At 36.3% G+C, this 21,763-nt stretch overlaps 2 protein-coding genes across 9 annotated transcripts in view; both read right to left on the minus strand.

The window, feature by feature from the left end:
- Window positions 1-8,857, minus strand: part of ptprma (protein tyrosine phosphatase receptor type Ma) — a 156,587-nt gene extending 147,730 nt beyond the window's left edge. For 2 of the 8 annotated variants that reach the window (XM_065258930.2, XM_065258929.2), the window contains exon 1: window positions 8,505-8,855. In XM_065258930.2, coding sequence (XP_065115002.1) covers window positions 8,505-8,586 — 82 coding nt within the window. In that variant the 5' untranslated portion in view covers window positions 8,587-8,855. Of the gene's footprint in view, window positions 1-8,504 lie in introns of all 8 variants that reach the window. The other 6 variants (XM_065258931.2, XM_065258934.2, XM_065258927.2 and 3 more) reach the window with 5 other exon arrangements.
- A 6,190-nt stretch (window positions 8,858-15,047) lies between these two features.
- Window positions 15,048-20,573, minus strand: lrrc30a (leucine rich repeat containing 30a). The gene has a single exon (XM_065258936.2). The coding sequence runs from the start codon at window positions 19,470-19,472 to the stop codon at window positions 18,594-18,596; it is 879 nt and encodes a 292-aa protein (XP_065115008.1). The 5' UTR covers window positions 19,473-20,573; the 3' UTR covers window positions 15,048-18,593.
- Window positions 20,574-21,763: the final 1,190 nt, after the last annotated feature.

Consider the following 21,763-nt stretch of genomic DNA (forward strand, 5'->3'; position numbering starts at 1 on the left):
ACGGCAGCATCCGTTCATCTGTGCCAGGTCTGTGTCACGTCTGCTCATGTTGAACAGATGAACAAACAAACGCTCACAGTTGCCTGGCTTTTGTGAGATACGCTTCAGTTTTGTCTCAGCTCTGGGATGTTGGGTATTAGGTGGAGAAGTTTGGATAAGAAGTTGGAAGCACGACTCTCTGGATCAGCCAAGTAGTGCCACACAGAGTGATTTTCTTTTCTTCAATGATCTAAACAGGGATTTGCTTAATTTGGCATCTATTGGATTTGCCTGGTTTATCAACGTGGATGGTCTTATTTCATGCCGATGGCTTCTCCGCGGGGCTTTTGAAGCATTTGCGTCGTCAGATGAATGGATCTACTAGACAAACCCTGCGCTCCTTTGAGAAAAGCACTACAACTAATTCTTCGGTCCACTGGGAGGACCAAAACTCTCTTCAAATCCAACAAAACTCAAATTTAATCCAAAATAACGGCAACATGGGAGAGACTGTCAGTTCTACCTCCAATCATTTTCTACATGAGTAACAGCAAGCACACAGTCAAAATTAAAACTGGCCCTTTATCTATCTTAGGGCTGCATGATTTTTGATTAAATGTGAATAACGATTTTTCTCCATGCGCTGTAAAAAATTATTTGCCGCCTTAAATTTTTTGTTCAACTAACTCAGATTTACTAGTAATTTCAACTTACTATTATTTATCTTGACTAGAGATGAGTTGTTATAACTACAGATGAGTTGTTTTAACTTATATAGTTAAAAAAAAAAATTTGTAGCAACTCATCTCTTGTCAAGATAAATAATAGTAAATTGACACGACTTCAACAAACAAACACAAAATTAAAAATAAGGCAGCAAAGATTTTTTAAAGGTTTGAAATTGAGCTCACAATTCTCTCACATGATTCTCAATTTTTCAACCAAAACATTTTTCAACCGACTGTGTTTAGGTCTGTCGCCTTGTTACACGTCACGGGCGTGACAGCGGAAAGCCGCAAATAAGGAAGAGTGAGGACAGAAGCGATTGGGTCTGATTGGTAAATAAATAGGGTTTAATGTGTAAAGTAAATACGTGAACACATGAATGCAGCATCTGAATCCAGGGAAATAATGTACATGCAAGTGAATTCTCCTCATTTAGAAAGAATTTATGTATGAATGAAAGATCTTGATTCTGTTTTTGATAAATCGTGCAGCACTAATCTATGTTCCTGCAGTGAACGATTCTTCAGTGCACATTGTCAAAAATATATATTACTTTACATTTGTTTGTATTCGATATTCTGTCAGTTAGACACACATCACACTGAAGAAGTAAAGTAGGTCAGGAATAGCACTGCTTGTTGATTTTAGTCTGATATTTCCCCTCTATGGACTATTTCACTACTACACAACATAAAGGCTCAATTTCACACCACCCGCTGTACAGATGACTCCAGGTAACCGTCTATTTCACTGTCACAGCGTTTTTATACAGATATCATCAGAAAACAGGTCGTTCTGGTTCTCCACTGGCAGCCCTTCCTTCTGCTTACAAGTTTAGCCCCTTATAAAGCTCAGCTGTTCTAATTCTGAAGAGTTCTTAACCTCACTTAACTTTACCCATGCCACATGAGATTTCCACTCCACTTCCTTGAAAACGTCCCTCCCCGTCGCTCTCGTTTAAATGGATGACATACATACAGGGCTTCATCCATCAGGAGCCGATGAAATATGAGGTGTTGAGGAGCAGACCATGTCCTGGGGCGCTTCATAAATCCATATATCCTTCCTGCTCTGAGAACAGCGACAATGACCCAAAAACAGGTACATGGAACAAGTGCCACATGAATCTGCCATCAAAATTGAATAAACGATTAAACAGAAATGTTTTGCCAGAAAATATTGTCCTGTTGAAACAAGCACCTTAAACCGTTAGCATTAACTACCTTTATTCAGTTGAATGTTTAACATTGTGATAAAGGCTCTTGCTGTTCTCGAAACATTTATCTACTGTACATTAACAAACTTTTATCACCTGCAGACAGATTTTTCCTCCTAAACTTGAAAAACTGTACAATGCCAAATTAAATATTTACACATATTTGCCTCAAAGCTTTATAATTTATAGCACCTTTGTTTTCAACAACTAAAAAAGTAAGAGTAAAGCAATGCTGTGAGTGTTACTCTAAAGAAAGACTAATGCTGCAGTTTTATTTAGCTTCAATAATAATTTTACAAATTACACACATATTTTGCATAATGTTTATTAATGATCTGGCTCCCTTTGGCGAGCACCTTTCCGGAGGTTTGCTTCACAGCGAATGCTTGCATCAGCACCACTGCAGATGTTACCAGATTTAATTAAACACTTTAAGACTCAGTGTGCTTTTAAATACCATTACAAACCATAAGTCTGAGTTTCAGTCAAACAAGTGATTCCAGCCATAACAAGTCACTCACAATAACACAGAAATACAGACGGCTCTGACTAATATTTAATATGGAGAGCTGATATGTTCTGCATGGTGTGTGACTGAGTAAATGTTTTGAGTAGAATAACAAGAACTCAATGTGCTGCTGAACACAATATAAGATTTACTATACACTAGAAATATAATCAGACCACATGAATGATGCTAAATTTAAATCACAACACAACCTCTTAATGTAGAGAAGGTTTCCCAACCACTGTGCCGCGGCGTGACCACTTGTTTGGTGTGCCATGGAAAAATAACACTGACACAGAGTTTAAAAAAAAGCGCTCAAAGCTAGCTACCAGGTTGCTGAGTTGGTCACAGCTGCTTGTGTCACTGTCATCAATTCCAACCAGGATATCATCTTTGTGTTCATAAAACAAGATCAAGTTTCACATTTGTCCTGGTTGTGAATATTACAGTGTAATATTTCAGTTTAACAAGTCATTTAAGCAATGCAATACAGGTTTGTGCAGATCTGTTAATGCTTATTGTGATGTGCTAAGTGGTGTGCTGTATGATTTTTTTACTTATCAAAACTGTGCCGTGGCAGAAAAAAGGTTAATGGCTTAAAATAAACACAAACACAGGTAATGGCATCTGTACTGCACAACTCATCTATCTAAAAATCCTAAAACAGGTTTATGTCAACTTACAACCATGAATCATGTATTGCTACTTTATAGCCATAGGCCTGGTGCAATTTGTAATATAAGACAAAGGGTTCTCATTCAGAGAGAAGTCTATTGCATTCACCTGTGCACATGAGATCAGTCATTTCTGGTTTTGTACACTATCATACAGATGGCCCCTTAGCTAAATGACTTAAAGCCATATCACAGTCACTTTAAGACAGACATGCATCATAAAAACTAAATCCCAGCATTTACGGTCTACATTAGCTCTAAAAAATGAAATTAGAGATGCAACAGAGACAGAAAACAGTAAGCCGGTCGTCCTCGTGTGCTTCGCTCAGATGTTATTCATTCTAAACGAAATCTGCCATTATTAAAATGGAAAAGGCCTCTATTTTGGCAAGGACTGTCGGTTCTGCGCTGGCATTTCCCATGTTCTCGTGGTGGAGCGGCCGGGCGGTCGGCACTCAATAATTGGATTATTAATTAAATTAAACCTGCACTCATAGTCTGAACTTAAGCGTAGTAGAAATTCAGAGGAAAACATTACTGTGGCATGTGATTATAAACAAATAAAAATACAAATTACTTGAACTACAAACTTTACACATTACAAGCTCTCACAGATGATTGTTGTAATTGCATGCTATTTTAAAAATTAAAGAAATGCTTGTTTTTGTCATTTTAAAAAAAACTACCCCATAAAGACTTTGCTTCTTGTTTTGAATATGCTGCATAAGGCAGAATGGATATTAACTCTTTCCCCGCCATTGACGAGTTATCTTGTTAATTAAGAGAAAACGCTTCCCTGCCAATGACGCTATTATCCACTAGGTGGCTCTCTTATAGGGATGCTAAACAATTAATCGCGATTAATCGTTAGCAGAATAAAAGTTTTTGTTTACATCACATATCTGTGTAAACTGTGTATAATAAATATGTATATATATAAATATGAACACATTCATGTATAATTTTAAGATTTTTTTTATATATTAAATATTTATATTTATATATATAATATAAATTATACATAAATATACAAATGTATACACATATGTAAACATTTCTAAAACATATACATGCATGTGTGTACATTTATTTATACAAATTTATTATACACAGTTCACACACATATATGATGTAAACAAAAACTTTTATTCTGCTAACGATTAATCGCGATTAATCGTTAAGCATCCCTACTCTCTTACCAAACTTATAAAACACTGAAGCATCCACTGATCCAAAAACAGTAAAAACTCTGTGTACGTTTTGATCATCGCACTGAATCTGGTCTATTCTTTCATTTGATATATTGTATGTTTATATATTTAAAAAAAGAACATTTTCTGGAAGGGATTAAACTTTTGTGAATATCATCAAAAACGATGGCGCTAACTGGTAACTGGTAACGGTAAAAAAACATTGGTGGGGGAAGAGTAGCAAAATAGCTATTAATCCCATACTTAGGTGTAACCATGATTCATTCTGATACTTCATCATCTGAGTTTCATTCAGTTACATCCTTACTTTATTTCTAATGAAATATCATGTTTACTTGCAAATACATCATGTTATAAAAAAGCTCATGTTGGTTCTAAAGGTTCAAATTATTTCTTAACCACAAAGGAGCAAATAAAAATGACAAACATGACAAACTGGTGCTAATGGAAGAATAACACTGAACCGGTGAACCCTTGAATGAATATAAAAAAATAAATCATTTCAGAGCTGAACCTGAAGCATCTTCCATTAACACAGGATAAATATCATCTATTCAGAAACCTCCCTTATGCTGAATTCACAATGAGTATCAGCCAAGTGTGCAGAAAATGTGTGAGGAAATAATTAGAGCGTCATTAAAAAAACAATTTGGCACTACATGGTCCTTGCATAAAGCTCAAATATTTACGCCTCCTCTATTTAGCGCTGACATAAATAAATGTGCAGGATTAACGCCGGGCGTCGATGCTTGGCAACAATTAAAGATGTCATCGAATGTCTGAGACGAACACATGCCAGCTGAGATCACCGGAGCCGTAAACGAGCCGTACCGAGGAAACTTCTGCTCTCCCGTGAGACTTTCATCTCAATGCCTTGAGCGGTCACACGATGCTGAAGTAGGCCAATCTCCCTGTCAAAAACCTGGGAAACGTGTCTGACTTCTGGGGCCGATCCTACCCTTCAAGAAACAATAGGCCTGATCACAATTAGGTCAGGAAAACATGGAAAAGTGCTACAGTCAAGTTAAACTAGGCCCAGCAAATTGCTAATGACTCAAAAGAGGGCCATTAAAACTCTGCAGACGCAGGTTGACAGTAATGGAGATATTCGCCTGTGGTCAAACGCATGCAGAGGGAGGACGCCGGATGCATTTACCTGCTCCAAGCATCTCACAAACCAACACAACTGAGAATATCACACCAAAAAAAGCTTTTGAAATTGGGACAGCACAGGCCCGTTGTGGATTAATTAGCTCTGTTTTCAGGCCGGCAGTCAACTACAAAGACGCTTAACTTAGCTAAACAGCAGCCATCGTATTATTAGAGTTTAATCACCCGGTGTCGGTTGGTTTACAACCGTTTATGAAGCATGATGGTCGAGTATGTTCTGCTGGCGGACCACCTGTCCACCTCGTGCTACCCAGCAGGTCTCTGTCGGTAAAAGCCGCTGATTCATTAGCTTTTATGCTTGTTTGTAGCCCACAGAGGACAAAGTAGTGTTCATTACAACGGCAATGTTTACTCAGCAACTTACATGCAGCAGAGAATCCTGCAGACCCGCAACAGCTGCAGGTGAATGCGCTATAGCAGCCCATGTGTGCAGTGTTTGTATGTGAGAGTGCACATAATAATTTCTATTACTGATTTAATTGTAAATCAAAAGGCAATATTGAAAGAAAAATCATATATTCTCTGGTGAGATAAAAAGCATTTTCCTTGCTGCACAAACACACATGATGTCCGATTTATTAACAATTTGACTATTAAAAAAGCCATTTTGCTTTTAAATGTTTCATGTTTTAGTCTGAAGCTCTTACTAAAGTTTGTGTATAGATGCGTGTGTGTGTGTGTTTGTGTGTGTATTACTGGTGAGGATTGGAAGTCTGTTTGCAGAGGTCAGCCACAACAAATACTACTGGAATTCTGCAGAAGGGCGCAGAAAATGCTTTTGGTAAACACACCGGTAAACTATTGGGACCACTCAAAGGCAACCATGGGGCTTATGCAACCTTTTACGACCATGAGCGCAGTGAGTCGACCCTCAAAATACAACACACAAGAACACAATCAGAATTTAATCACCGAGGGTAGATTTTATAACTGGCATCCCTGATTGAAATGGTGATCTAGTTTCAAGCTCCCATGAGAACCGGAAATTCTTGAGGAAAATATTTTGGACTTATTAAATGAATCTGATAACCACACAGATGTAAGCCGTGGCATTCAGGAAGATGATCAAGGAAGGAAGAAATGCAGGTGAAGCCCATCAAAAAGAATGGATGTCAACAACAAAGGCAAACAAGAACAATATGAATCAAACACAATGCGACTGGAATAACAAACACTGTATTGAATCCACGGAAGAGGCTGTTAAAGGTTGTGCGGCTCAGGATATCCTCTGCGTCACCAGTCACAATAATCCCTATAATGCCCTGCACCAGGCGACAGTCAGAATAACCCACTCATCATTTCATTCTTACATTATTTTAACGCCTTCCCTTTCTCCATTAGGTGTTTGTTCATTTGAGCAATGTCTGACTTTAGTTTCTTTTTGAATATTTGGTAAAACTCCATCAAACTCATTTAGGGCAAAAATGCAAATATATGTTAAAGGGATAGTTCACCCAAAATATAAAACATTTTTCTCATCATTTTCTCACTCTCATGTTGTTACAAACCTGTAATAATATCTTTGTTCTGATGAACACAAAGGAAGACATTTTGAAAAATGTTTGTAACCAAAACACACTGACTTCCATAGTATTCTTTTATCCTACTATGGAAGTTAATGGGGCCTTCGTTTTCATCAGAACAAAGAAATGTATTCAGGTTTGTAACAATGTAATTATGACATAATTTTTATTTTTGGGTGAACTATCCCTTTAATTTTGTTTTTAATAGCACTGAACTGGCATAACCTGGTTGTATTACAGTAAAATTGGTAATTACATAGCAAAAGAACAGCATGTTAGTTTCACGTGAATTGGATTTTCAGTGTTAGTGTCAATCTGGTGTTCATCTCGTGCCATGTGTGTGCGCTGCTGCCCCCATCAGGACACAAACATACAGAATAAACATCTGCAGAAAAACACTTCAACAGACTAAATACAAAATATTTATTATTAAATCTACAGTTCACAAGGTAAAGACTGTAATTCATGAAATGCCTCAACCTAAATCTTAAAACTGCACACACGTCGTTTACATGAAACTCGTTAATTAAAACCAAATTAACCCGAGCACAGAAGAGGCTTTTAACTGCAACTAGTGCTCCGAAAACCACTTCAAACACATCCACACTGTTTTCATTAAAAGCACAGATGTCAATATATATTAAAGATGTGTTCATATAGACACTTTTACAAACAGAATAAAGTTACAAAGACACAAATACGGCTTAATGGGCACAACACAACACGACTCTATAGACTTAAATGCATCACAACATTATAAAGACAAGCAGCATTCAATGGTAAAGTAGTTAACATAAAGCTTTTTTGCATTAAATATTTGGCTATGTTTTACATTAAATACAAAACGCTTCATGAATCTCGTTCTCATTTAAATGCGCGGGTTTACTGACAGCTGACAGATCACTGCATAAACTAACGGGTCAAGTTAGTAATAAAAGAAAGACAAATCCATACAAATGGCCTATTTAGGCTATCTAAATTTATATATTTTAATTTCAGAACACTCATGATTATCATAGTCTACATCGATATTGTACTCAAAAGCAAGTGAAACAATATCGTGGTCGATACATGTTGAAAAAAGCACACAGTCCCATAAAACATTACAGTACAGGGTAGTTTGGTGCGTGACGTCTAAGAGTTTAAATGTGAAAATAATAAAACATTCAAATCTGGCTGACGACCAAAAACATTAAATCTTTCTTTTAAAAGCATTACTCGTTTATATAATCGCGGTATATGATGTGTGTTAAAGCTATAGATGTGATTTTTCTGAGGCAGAACAGCAGTTATTCTCATCTATTGTGAGGGCGACCTGAGGAAAAGTTTGGGGCTGTGGCTCACTAACATCAAACGGCGGTCAAATACTGAGATTAAATAACTTTATAAAGTTTATATATAGCTGGAGTGAGTGTGGAGAAACTTCACCGAACCTGTGAGGCGTGAAAACGGGTAAACTTTCCGCGAATCTCCTCAGAAATAACCGAACAGACTTACCTTGAAATTCTTGGACCGCCGCTGCCGAGATCAATAAACTAACGGCGGAGAAGAAAAGAGCCGCTAAAAGTCTCCGATACATGGCGAACGCCGCCCCGCGCTCCTCTCGCGGCAAAGCCAAATTATTCCCGTTAGTTTGAGCTGTGACGCGCCCGGAGCCGTTAAACGAGACTGTCTGTGCGCGAGTTTAACTGTGTGAGTCCGTCAGTCTTTACCGACTTCAGGAGCGCCGCCGAAGGACGTGACGTCACCGCGCTTGAGGGGCGTTCGGTGAGCTCGGCGAGCGCGTTCCCTTCAGTCCCCGGTGGAGTTTCGAGCAGGGTTCGGTGAGTGAAGCGGAACAGATGCGCTGAGGATCGGAACCGAGCTGAAGTTTATTGTGTTCAGAAACCCAAGTAAGGGGTGCACTTTAAAGTCCAACTCAGAGCAGTGCGCGCGCCTGTGCGTGACAGGTATGCGCGTGAGGGGTGATATTCATACAAATATACCTGTAAAACTACTTATCACTCGTGAAAAACTCCTAAATGACTCAGATGATTTGAATAAAGCCAGCAGGTTTGGGTTCAATAGCGCAGGGAAACATTTGGTATTAAAGTGTGGCAGAATGATGTTCCCGACAGAACAACACTGAAAATATTGCTGAAATGTTTTGCTGTATTTATGCAGCTGTTTGCCAGTAACTTACTGTAGATTTAAATTGATGTTATTTACTGTTCAAAGTTAACAAATCTTTATCTTTACAGAATAAAACTATAAAATTACAGCCTTATGCAAATCCTCATCAACCTTTTTCTGTCTTTTTCCTTCAGATTTTGTTTCCCAGAATGCTTTGCATGAGGCTGTTATTTTATAGTATATAAAGACTGGTTAATGTTTAATGCTCATTTAACTTTGAACAAACTCAGTAAATAACATCAATTTAAATCTACAGTAAGTTACTGGCAAACAGCTGGCAGTAATACTGTAATTTCTACAGAAATGTTTTACAGTACAGAAATTAAATTTTTGCAAGTTCTTCTCTGCAGAACAACACTGTAATCTTTTATAATATAGTTTTCTTAAAAAAAAAATTAAAACTTTGTAAAACTAAACAAATACATATTTAGGCTTTAGGTGTTTTTTAAATATTGACATCACATTGTATCTTTCACTGCTTCCTGTTTTATAAAAGAGACTGAGGCTAGTTTTTTTACTCCAGTGTATTTCTCTTCATTGTTAGTATATACACAAAACAAAGTTTAAAAACATGCTCTTCTTCTGTAAACACAGTTCAAGCTTTCAGCTCTTTCTTCATTGTATTGTTGACTTTCGTCTGGGTCTCAAACCAACACTTGATATCACTGATATAGCGATTAAAAATGCATGTATGTATGTCTCTGCGAGGTCTAGTTCTGCTTTATTATTTGTAGTCATGACTCTGTTTACTGAATCAATAAAGAGATTGATATTCAACAAGTGTTGTCTCATGTAACACATCTGCTTCTTTCATTTCTGCACAGCACAGGTCAAACTCAACCCACAGCATCAGGTCCATGCTGACATCTACAGGATCACATCACTACATGCCCTCTCCTGATCCTGTAACCCTGCTGCAGGTGCTCAGATCTTACTCCTGTATGATAAGCACGGTTAGATTCATCCAATATCTCTACAATTTCAGAAATATATCATTGCATTGACTTATTTATTTTCAGGTCTAGTCACATTTATTGTATAGTGCCTTTTTACAATGTTTCATTGCTTCAAAGCAGCTTTACAAGGAAAACACAAAACCACAGGGAAATTATTAAATAGATAGTGTAATAGAATATATTGTATTATTGCACATTGATGATAAAACATGTATTCAAATAATATGATTAATAAACTAATGCCATTCCGTCTTACATGGAAATAAAAAAGAAAAAAATATATAAAAGTATAATACCATGAACAGCAGCGTAAAAGCATAAAGAAATGATATAAACATCATTAAAGCATCATTAGGAAGAGGTATTGTGTAACTATTTTGAATAAGTTGCTGAATTGCATGTTAGCCATCTGTTGACCAAGATTATCTTATATGGGAAGCTTAAGCTGTTTTGTTTTGTTGTGTTCAGTTCTGTGATTTCTTGTACAATCATCATATAAATAATCTCACAAATGTTTCCTTGTGTTCTATTATTTACATACACACACTATTGGTCTAAACATGTGACATTTGTTTGTGTTTTGGCTGATGTCATCAATATATTTTAGCTCCTCCCCTTTAACTACTAGTCACACAAAAAGAAGTTTTACCATCCAATCAGTTTCTTATAGATAAAGTAAATCCTATAATAAGTTCTGTAGCATGAAGCACTTCTGTCAGAATAAAGTGCATGTACTGAGTGTATAACAGTGTGATGTGTACCGAGTAAAAACACATCAACGCCTCTATATTTAGTTTTACACTGAGAATGAAACATTCAGTCCTGTAAACATTCACTTACACAGCAATGAAACAAACATCTGCTTCACATACTTACTTAGACCAAAGACCTTGAGGTAAATGAAACAAAAATACAGTCTGAAAAGCTATCAACAGTATGCAGTTCACTGCAAGGGTCTCTGAGCACAATTTGGAAAAGTTCTCCACAAAACAAGGTTATAAAATTTAAAGCCGACATGCTGGCAGGGTGGACCGCACCGCAGTAATTGAATTTCATCTTTAGTTTTGATGTCAAGACCCAAGCAGTGTAGAAATTTAACCTCAATCCATTCCTCTAAAACATCTGTTTGTTGCCATTACGATGGATGTTCTGAGCAAACCCAAGTCTGAAAGGAAGATGAACTAACTGAGCTATTGATGTAGAAGAAACAGACCCATGTTCTTTGATGGAAAATGTCTTTTATCACTTACTTTAACAAGGTCAAAACAGAGTCACTAAAGGTAGAAAATCAGTGTCAGTGACCTGCTGAGATGAGTAAGATGATGGGTTTGTCCACCGGTGTTATTTATAGTCTAACACACCTTTATCTGATCAGTGTGTAATATAATCAAATCACTGTTTAAGGAGATTGTGTGAAAATCTTACGGAAATATGCAAATGGTTTAAATTATGCAATTACAATGTTATTTATTATTTATTGTTACATTTCAGTTTTGAGCAAAGAGTTTATCACACATCTGAATCAAACTCCATATAGATTTTTTTTAACTGTGAAAGATCATAGTCAAATTTTAGATCATAACCATTTGAACACAAAGAGGTGCACCTGTTTGTCTCTGACATTTTCTGCATGGTGTAATTCTTCACTGCAGGGAAGACACACAGACCTTCTCCATGTTTCAGATCAACTATAACATGATACCTGCAGGAAACATTAGAGAGAAGGTCACTGGAGACTGAGACACATCACAAACATCTGTGGTCACAACACACCTTCATCATCGACATCATCATCATCATGTTTTTCATGCAGAGTATTCTTTAGCTGGATGTCTGCTGGATGTTATTGATTGTATTTCTAATCTGCTTTCATTCTTTAAGGCTGAGAGTCTCGTCTATGAATTCATGGGGAAATGGAGTGATGTAAAAGCACAGAGAAATAAAGGACATTGATTTATTTTAATAATCACCATGTATTATGTTATTCATTAAGCATTTGTCCTTTCAGCATGATAGATTTTGTTGTTGGGTACAGTACATCTTTAAAGGTGTGGCTTCAGATATTCAATGAATGCTCAGATTTCTTATGTTCTTACAGGACTGGTCATTCATTTGCAACTGAAGATATTTTATTGATTCCTTTTATTTAGGACAACAAAAGAAGAGACTCGTGGGAAATCAATGTTTGTCATTTGTGTTATATTTTTACTGATGGAACAGAAGTGGCTCATGGTCGAGATTTTCAACAATCTGAAATAGTCTGAGTAGCACTAACACACATGACAGATTAGATATGGTTATATACTTATCTACATTGTTCAGATGCTAAAAGAAACCAAGAATAAATTTTTTATAGTGTTAATAAAGCAAAATTTATTTATATTATACACATTTTTTAGCTTGAACATAATGCAATAAAACATTTATCCGTGTGTTTTTTATACTGTTGTTTATCTTTTGATATTTTAAATGTGATCTCTAAATGAACATGTATAAGTGAATGATGAGCTGAATTATTTAAGTCTTGTGTTAGAGTCAGTTCACCATAAGAGGGCAGCAGAATCAACATCTGAATCAAACATCATCACATCTTTCATTTCAGATCATAGTTCACGTGTTTCAGTCCTTCAGCTCATTTATATTCTAGTTTACTCTTAAAAGTCAAACAAATCACCTCATCTCTGATCAGGATCATGATTCATGACTGTGATGGGAATTTAAGACCACAGTATGTTTGATAAGAGGATCGAGTCCTTTGATATTTCCCAATATAATGTCCTGTGTGGATTTTATACTCATTCAGTGATTTCATGCTCTTGAAAGTTGAACAGATTTATCATCCAAACACATACAATCCAGTCCTAATACAGACACAACTGCTAAAACATCCATAAGAGTATTAAATGCTGATTTACTTCATTCATTTACCATTGCTGTGATGTTTGTTTGTTTTTTATGTGAGAGCTGGATTGTACAAATTATGAGTAATTTCAAGTAAAGCAATTTCAGTTTAAGTAAGGAATAACTGACGACGGGCCATTGAATTATTAGAAAATAATGCACACCCAGGGTGGTAATGTGGCATAAGTGGAGTTACATCTCAGGTGTGCATTGTTTTCAAATAATTTAAAGGACCATCAGTTATTCCTCTTATACCTCAAACATTGCTCTGATGATTATTTTAAGACATTTGACAGATCAGGTGTGCGTTTATTGAAAAATAATGCATACCCAAAGGATATTTCTCAGTCAATCGGAAAAAAGCATTCAACAGCCCTGTGGTATTAAGGTAAAGATTTGTTATATCTCAGTTTAATGTCACTGTGAATCTATGGTAGTTTGAATGAAGATTTGATTATGGTCTGACTTCAAACTTTTAAATTTTTTTTTTTTTTGGAGGCAGGACTTTCTACTTGATCAACCTTTAAAAATTGGGGCTGCTAAAGTGTTTGTAATAGAAACCTGTTTGGCAACAATCGTCGCTCTTGCATTACATTAGAGAGCACAGAACTGATAAACTTCACTTCAGGACGTGTCTTCCTGTTAAAACAGCTGAACTGTTCCTGAAATCACAGAGAGGAACAAAGGCGAGCACAGGTCCAACATCCAGAATGAAGCTGACAAAGACAAAGTAGTTTAATCAGCATCCAGGATGAGCGAGAAAAGGAAAATGAAATTGGAACGAGCCAAGAGCATCTCGTTCCTTCAGATAACTGCGCCGTCTGGAGGCAATAACCCAAGAGAGGATCACTGATTCACATAAACAAACAGCTTCGAGGCACAGGTCCAGAATCAGGCCAAAATCTTTCAGTAAGAGGAGCCCATTAAAGGCCAACTGAAGGTAACTCTTATCTACAGCCTGCACACAAACGCACACATTCAATTACTTCCTTGTGTCATTTGTAAAACTGTCATTGTCCGAGTAAATTTCTGTGTATTTTCACACGGTCAGGAGATGTTGTACAGAACATATTAATAAGTGAAAGCATCATTAATGCAACTATTGACTCGGCTACCACTGCTACACAGCAAGATGATGAACGGCGGCCTCGTGTGGAGTAATGCATTACAGGCACAATAACATCATAACTCCACCGCTTGTCCGACTCACCTTGAGCGGGTCGCTCCGATAAGAGAAGGACGTGGAGCTCTGGGTCATAATGTGTCCTTGCTTGAAGCTTTAATTTACATGTGGGTTTAGGGTTGCTATGTGTTTGATACCCACCGATGTGCCAAAAGTCCCCTCAGACACTGGACGGGTTTGAGCACGTCTGCCGTCTGAGGTGAATTCATGAGGTGTTTTGCCTCAGGACATCAGTCTGAGATGAGAGGAAGATATTCTGCATGTGTGTTTGCTGTCCTACAGGAACAGTGTCCTGCTAAGAGGTTCTTAAAGATCTTTCACTGCCCAGACAACTTAAAAATGAATTATAATATCAAGTTTATCTCAGATGTTTCTTATGTATGAATGTCAATATGTGAACATTTATAGTGAAATCTCAAACCATGGGCATCCTGGTAAATCTGAGCACAGACTGAGACATTGTTGAGATGTCTTGAGAAATTCAGAAGGAGAAATGTGAAATATCTGAGCCTTTAATTTCAGGAGAAACACCTGGGAAACAGAAGACAATGTAAAACAGCTTAGAGAAAAGCAATTTCTGTCTTTGATATATTATGTCCTTTAAAAGAGCAAATTGAAACTGTCCTTTATAAGTAAATAACAAGCTTTAAACCCTCATAACTCAGTGAAACAACAATATGTTTATTGTTATTCAGAAGCATATAATATAAGGAAGTCACATATAGACTAAAAGTCTTTAAAAGCACTTCATCTTACATTACTGTTGATTTATGATGAAGTAAGAAATATTGATCCACAGAGAAAAATGAATAAATACACATGGAAGAGTTGAAGTTAATTATGCCATTTATTCCAGAAGGTTTCATTGCTTGGATTTTTACAGCTCATACCCATCAAATCTTCATGTAAATGATTTTTGGAAAGGGAAATCAGTCACATCAGTAAAAGTCCATAGTGTTCAAATAAATGTCCCATCAAAACAAATCTGCACATTAGCATTTATATTTCATTTCAATATTTAGTAAATGATTCTTGTCAGTAGTGATGTTCATACTGAGGGCTTGTGGAAACAATAACCATCAGTATAAACCAGCGAACATGAAGACTGCACAAAATTACAAACCAATGCAACACAATGCAGATTTCAGGTTCTCTGAAGAACTCGACTGTCACCAGCAAAAGCCGTCACTAAATACAAAACGTCTTATTTTGTGAACACATAACTTTTTCAACAAACTATCAAACAAAAACACAAGATGTAACATATCTGCCAACATTCTACAAATATTTTCAATCAGTTCAATTTAAATGTATTTATATAGCACAACTTTGTATTGTTTTAAAGAAACCTCACATAAAAGACACTGAAAACCGGAAAATTATTAAATATATAGAATAAATAGCAAAAAAGTGAATAGTTGTGTTATTATAATAAAACAGAATTAAAAAAACAACTAAGCTAAACTAATGTTAGCAGTCTATCTGTAAACAAGCCAACGGGTGACTATAAAACAAACTTTGTATGTATAAATGAAAAAAAAAAAATCCTCTCCTTTGTGAGTCTAATAAAAGCATCTGCTAAACCCATCATCTAACCCTAAATATGTGAACACTGGTGACAGTCAACAACTTATTAACTAGAAAGAGGAGCTCTGAACATCACCACACAACAAATAACCAAGACTGAAGACAAAAACAACAGCAGCATGAACAAAGGCTTCAAACAGCAAAAGAACATAAACTCCATCATTTATTCATTCTGCAATGCATGCTGGGAGTCTGCGAGTCACAAATCAGCAGCATTCTCCAATCTGAAGCAATATATTTCTACAGACATCTATTGTTAGTCTAATATGTGTTTGTAATTTGCATTTAGCTGCATGGAGCTTAATTCCCTGTTTCTGTTGAGATATTGTAATAAAACTCAACCGGTTGACAGAGACCACTTTAAACCCAACAAACAGGAATTTGTGCTTAATCTCATACAGAAACACATTTACTGGCCTTTTCAACTCAATGTATTTTTCATTTGGCATTGCTTTGTCTACTTAGTCCATGTTTATTTCATTGCATTAAGAAAAACTAAACAAGACAAAATATTATATAACTAAATAAAGAGTCGTTTATTTGCCAAGGATAATTGCAAACCTGACGTAAGTTATTTCATCAAAATAATACAGCCTCAATGCATAGCCACTAACATAAAACAAGAACAGGAATAAAATATAAGACTCCTTATCAGAAATAAAAACATTACAACATCAATAAGAACACAAATATAGTAGTAACTGTGGTTTTGTTGTGGAAATTTGTATTACAATAGTCTTTACAAGAGAAATACAATATCATGAAGACTTTATATGAACTATATTTAATATATTTAAAATGTAGCATTAATAATGTTTTGTTTTTCCAAAAACAGATTTCTTGAAAAATCTTACAGGTATGTTTTGTAAGATCACACACACACAGTTGTAAGCGATGATGTCATTTAGGTGCAAATAAATCCCAGTGGTTCCTTACATTGAGCAGAAGAAACTGATGGTGTTCAATAGAGGTGAAGATTGACCTTTACTGATCTCTAATCCTCTGTGTTTGTACCGTGGTGTTTGGTTAAATCAGCACTAAAGAAAGAGCTGAGAATCAAAGGTGATTCATACATTTATTTTGTCTGATCAGACACTGAGGTGTTGTGTGTTAAGTACTGAACGTGCCCTTCAATCTCAACACTGCCACATACAAATAAAGACTTTTATATAAATGCCCTTAAACATCTCAAAGAGACGCTCCTGTGACCAACAACTCTCTCAACACATTCACTTTATGATTCTCCAGGTTTAAAGTCACTTCATGTCTTTGTCCAGAAGGTCTTCTAAACTTTCCATTAGTACTTTTTTCACAAACACTAAAGCGCTTCATTTTAAAACGGGTCATGGCACGATGTGTCTCTAGTTTATAGTTTTGCAGACTAAATAAGAAAACTATTCACAGTCAGACTCAGGATGATTCCCATAAAGGCCTTACAATGTGACATTTTATTACAAAAAATCAGATCCAGTTATTTTATACTTTGTTATACCATAGGTCTGTTGAATGCTTCATTCTGATTGGTTGAGAAATGTTTCATGGGTTTTGCTTATTTTTCTGTAAAAAAATGTATCACTTTCTCCAAAGGCTAAAGAGGTGAACTTAAAGGAACAGTATGTAAGAAATTTATATCAATTAATCATAAATTGGCCCTGATATGTCACTAGACATTAAGAAATCATTTTCATTTCAAATACTTATATCACTGACAACAGTGGTCCGGCCAGGATATTGTCATTTAAAAAGTGGAGTTGCAGCCCTCAACTGATGTTTATGTTGTCATTTTGTGTATTAGCCACCAGTTGTGTGATTGCAGTACCAGTTTTAGCCACAAGTTTTGTGATTGCAATACCAGTTTTGGCCACAATCCTACATAATGTTCCTTTAAAGTTTTTAAATGAAATGCATCCAACAAACGGATTTGAAAGATTTTTCTTTGTGAAATGATCTAGCATTTTTGGAGAGATTTGAAGATGTTGGTTACAGGTCAACAAGATTAAACCTCACCATACATATAATCAAATCTGGTATATTTTTGGAAAACAAGGATTTACATTTAGTTTTCAATTTCTTGATCTGTCTTGCAAAGTTTTTTATTCATAAATGTAGATGGTACAACTACAAGTCAAAGCCCAACTTAAATCAGTGCTTAAATAAGGTTGAATTTATATACAAATACTTAACATTTTGTTAATAATAAATAAAGCCCTTAAATTTACTTTTTGATAAATACAAGCTAATTTGAGTAAGACTCTTTTATAGTGTAATGTGATGTTATTATTATTCTTTTATTTTCTTTTTTATTATACTCTGTTCAATGTTGAGTTTATGCTCTTATTTTGTAATTTGTAATTACTGGTATGCTCAAGCAAAGGCTGATAGATATTTATATATTTATTGTTGTAATCATATGCCTTCATAGTTGTAAAGTTGAAGTTATTAATATATATGTTTCTTACTTAAAGGTATTAAAGGAGGATTTTCTTTTTCCGGGTGGATCATCAAGACTATTGGTCCTCCTAGTTGTCAATCAGGAGTGATTTTTAAAAAGTGGAGAAGGCGGTTCTTTTCTAAATTTCAATAAAATACTCCGCTATACCTTTAATATTTGTGTTATTTATGTTACTACTTTGAATAAATAATTCTATGTGTGTTTCCATCAACAAGAAAACACAGCAGATACAGAGACATGAATCACATCATTTTGATTTAGTCTCTATGTGAAGTATAAAAGCTCCATCTCTCAGAGACGATCAACATCCATTAAGTTTCCAGACATGAATTGTTTCATGTAGCCTTAAGATAGCTGTAAAGCGCCTGGAGACCTCCATCCAGAACATCTTTAATAGGCTTCAGCAGAGGATTGTGTTTGATGTGAAGACCTTTGTCCAGCGGATGGCAGGCTAACCTCTCCAGACCTCTCAGCTGATGCATCTCCTCAGGCACGTTCTGAAGATCATTAAAGTCCACATTCAGCAGCTCCAACTTGGTCAGACAGCAGAGCATCTTGGGAAGCGAATGAATGCAGTTGCCCTCGACGATAAGGATTTTTAAATTAGCAAGTGCCTGAATCTGATCTGCGATGTTTTCTAGTCTGTTGCAAGCCAGTTCCAAAAACACGAGGTTCTTCATGGTGTAGACGCACCCCGGGATGAGCGTTATGTGATTGTGGCTCAGGTTGAGCTTCTTCAGTCCGGCGAGGGCCGACAGGGACGCTGGGAGTCCGGCGAGCTGGTTGTTGGCGAGACTCAACACCTCCAGCTTGGTGCAGCGGCCCAGTTCCTCGGGAACTTCGCTCAGCCGGTTGCGATACGCAAAGAGGACCTTCAAGTTCCTGAGCTGACCGATTTCAGAAGGCAAACTGGTCAACTGGTTCCCCCAGAGATTTAGCACCACCAGGTTTTGAAGGAGACCCAGAGAAGAAGGTATGGATCGCAAGACGTTGAGAGACAGGTTGAGCTTTTGCAGTTCTGTCAGTTCCCATAATTCCTCCGGAAGATCCACCAAACCCCGGCGAGCCAAGATGAGGACGCTGTAGCCGAAGTGCGTGATGGCGTGTTTCCTGATACGTTCGACCGTTGGAAGATTTTCCTCCTGACCCGCACTCTTTCGTCCGGATGTCGTCGCCTCAACGTCCACAGCATTTTTTGACTGCCTTACTCCCATTTCAGTTCTCAGTCTTTTGGTTTCTTCTCACCTAGATGTCTCTCGAACAGTCAAAGCATAAAGGACATTCATTGGGCCTTGTAACATCACAAATGCTTTGGACATCTGCCTGGAAGAAGCTCTTAAACTGCATCTGGAAAACAGACAGGGACACGTAGACGTGCGTGAAGAAGTGTCCTGACTGTCGAGATGACTGGAAACATATCAGATATCAAACAACATTACTGTGGCAACACAGTTGCTCCTGTCATTTAAACGTGAGGAGTCGCTGATAACTTCCCTTAATTGTACCCCCAACATTTCTGAGGGTGAAATACGATGGCACTGCAAACCCCCACCCCAATCCTGACTCAAAATAGAGCAAAGTCCAACTGTGTATGATCACTTTAACACAAGTCAACTTTATTAAGACGTATCCAACAGCGCTAACAGATCAATCAATAGCATAAATATCTGAATCTATTTATAGATCAAACTGATTGATGGTTTTTGACCTGATTTCTGAAAGGAATTTGTTTCTCTTCTGAGCTTCATTTCATGCAAGGAAACAAACTATAAACCGTAAGAGCTACCAGATACCCGCTACATATCTACGAATGTTATTTAAATGTCAAGTTCAGTTGCATGCTTCATGTTGACTCATTCTTTCTCACTGTATTAAATAACAACAGATGTGGATTAAATGCTGTTTGTATAAGATACAATATCAAGTGTCATTTGTGGGATATCTGCTTCTTGGCTGTGAATCCTGCGGTGCATTGCCAAATAATCCAAAATCTGTGACATTCGACCTAAAATAGAAATACTCAACTAGAGGAAAATCAGTGCTTAGCAATGTTTAGCATCAGTCATTCTGAATGTTTCATTTGTTTTGTATTGGATGTTTGTAATGTTGATCATTTACAAGCCCGAAAAACTCGACACCCTGAACTGTTAATAAAGAACATAGAAACAGGTTTAGTTTGTGTTTTATTTTCAGCTGTTTAATGACAGACAATAAAATGTGTAAACAGTAGAAGAAGTGAAGTAGAAAGTGTGAAAACGCTTACAGTAGTGTACATATTGTATAAATATATTTAATAGTCATGAACCTGTATTTTACAAGCACATTTTGATTGTTTTCTAGTTATTGTACAAGAGAACTCATCCTTTATGTACATCATTTTATTTATTTTTATATTGTTTACATTGTAATTTAAAGTTTGTGTTTATGTTTGCATATAAATTGTCTTTTTCTTTTCTTTCTTTTTTTTTTAAATTGACCGAAATAAACTTTAACTACTACTACTAACTACTATTATTCAGTTTGATTACTATAGCACATTTCACAACACAAATCTATCCAGAGCAACTTTACAAACAGCTCCAGTGTCTTAGCAGAACAGAAGCACATTTACTAAAGGACATTGTAACTTTATCAGGCGACATTAAAGGACAAGACAAAAGTTCAGGGCTGAAACCATTAACAAGTAAACTAACTAATAATAAACCAGTAGACAAACTGACCTGGTTACAGTCATAAGATGTTAGACCATCTTGAGTATTCAGAATATCCCCATCACTATTTAACCTTTGACCTTGAAACTGGGACAGGGAGAGAGAAAGAGAGATTTAACAATCTTAGCAATGAGACAACATCACATCTACTTTACTCTTAGTTTACTTAAATAGATTTCACAAACATACTGAGTTAAAATTTATTAACATTCATTCTTTTAAACACTTTTTTAAGTTTACCGGCACTGTCCTGTGGGAGGGACACCTGAGTTTACCTCAATATTTTGCATGTACATTTTAATCTATCACGACAGAGGTCTAAGAATGTAGTTTTCATATTTCAAAACATTTTATCAGTTACAGTAATACAGTGACAGTCATTAATTACAGTTACATTAAACCGTTGACACCTAGTGGCTGTTGTTGGTAAAACCACTAAAAAGAGTAACAAACCGCACTTTTTGTGTTAATTTGACGTATAAAACATATACTTTATTGCATTATTTTTATATCTAGATAGAGCAGAGCATTTATTCTCAGGAATATTTGATTAATTTCTCTTGTGGTCTTGTATTCAGCTCTTTTGATTAGATGGCATCTAGATGTTCACCAGAGACGCTCTGATTTCTGTATTAATCTCTTCTTCAGCTGATGAAATGAAGGTCTGGGAAGATGAAATGAAGCAGATGAAAATGATAGATGTTTGGAGACGACACACACTATTACACTGTCAAATGATGTCATTTGTAATATCTGTGGATGGGAGCATGGCAAAGGATCTTCTAATGCAGATA

This window comes from Paramisgurnus dabryanus, chromosome 22 (genome assembly GCF_030506205.2).
Source record: "Paramisgurnus dabryanus chromosome 22, PD_genome_1.1, whole genome shotgun sequence".
Classification (NCBI taxonomy): Eukaryota; Metazoa; Chordata; class Actinopteri; order Cypriniformes; family Cobitidae; genus Paramisgurnus; species Paramisgurnus dabryanus.

Excerpts from the sequence above, each read along its gene's own strand:
- lrrc30a (XM_065258936.2), bottom strand. The coding sequence starts at position 19,472 with ATGGGAGTAAGGCAGTCAAAAAATGCTGTGGACGTTGAGGCGACGACA.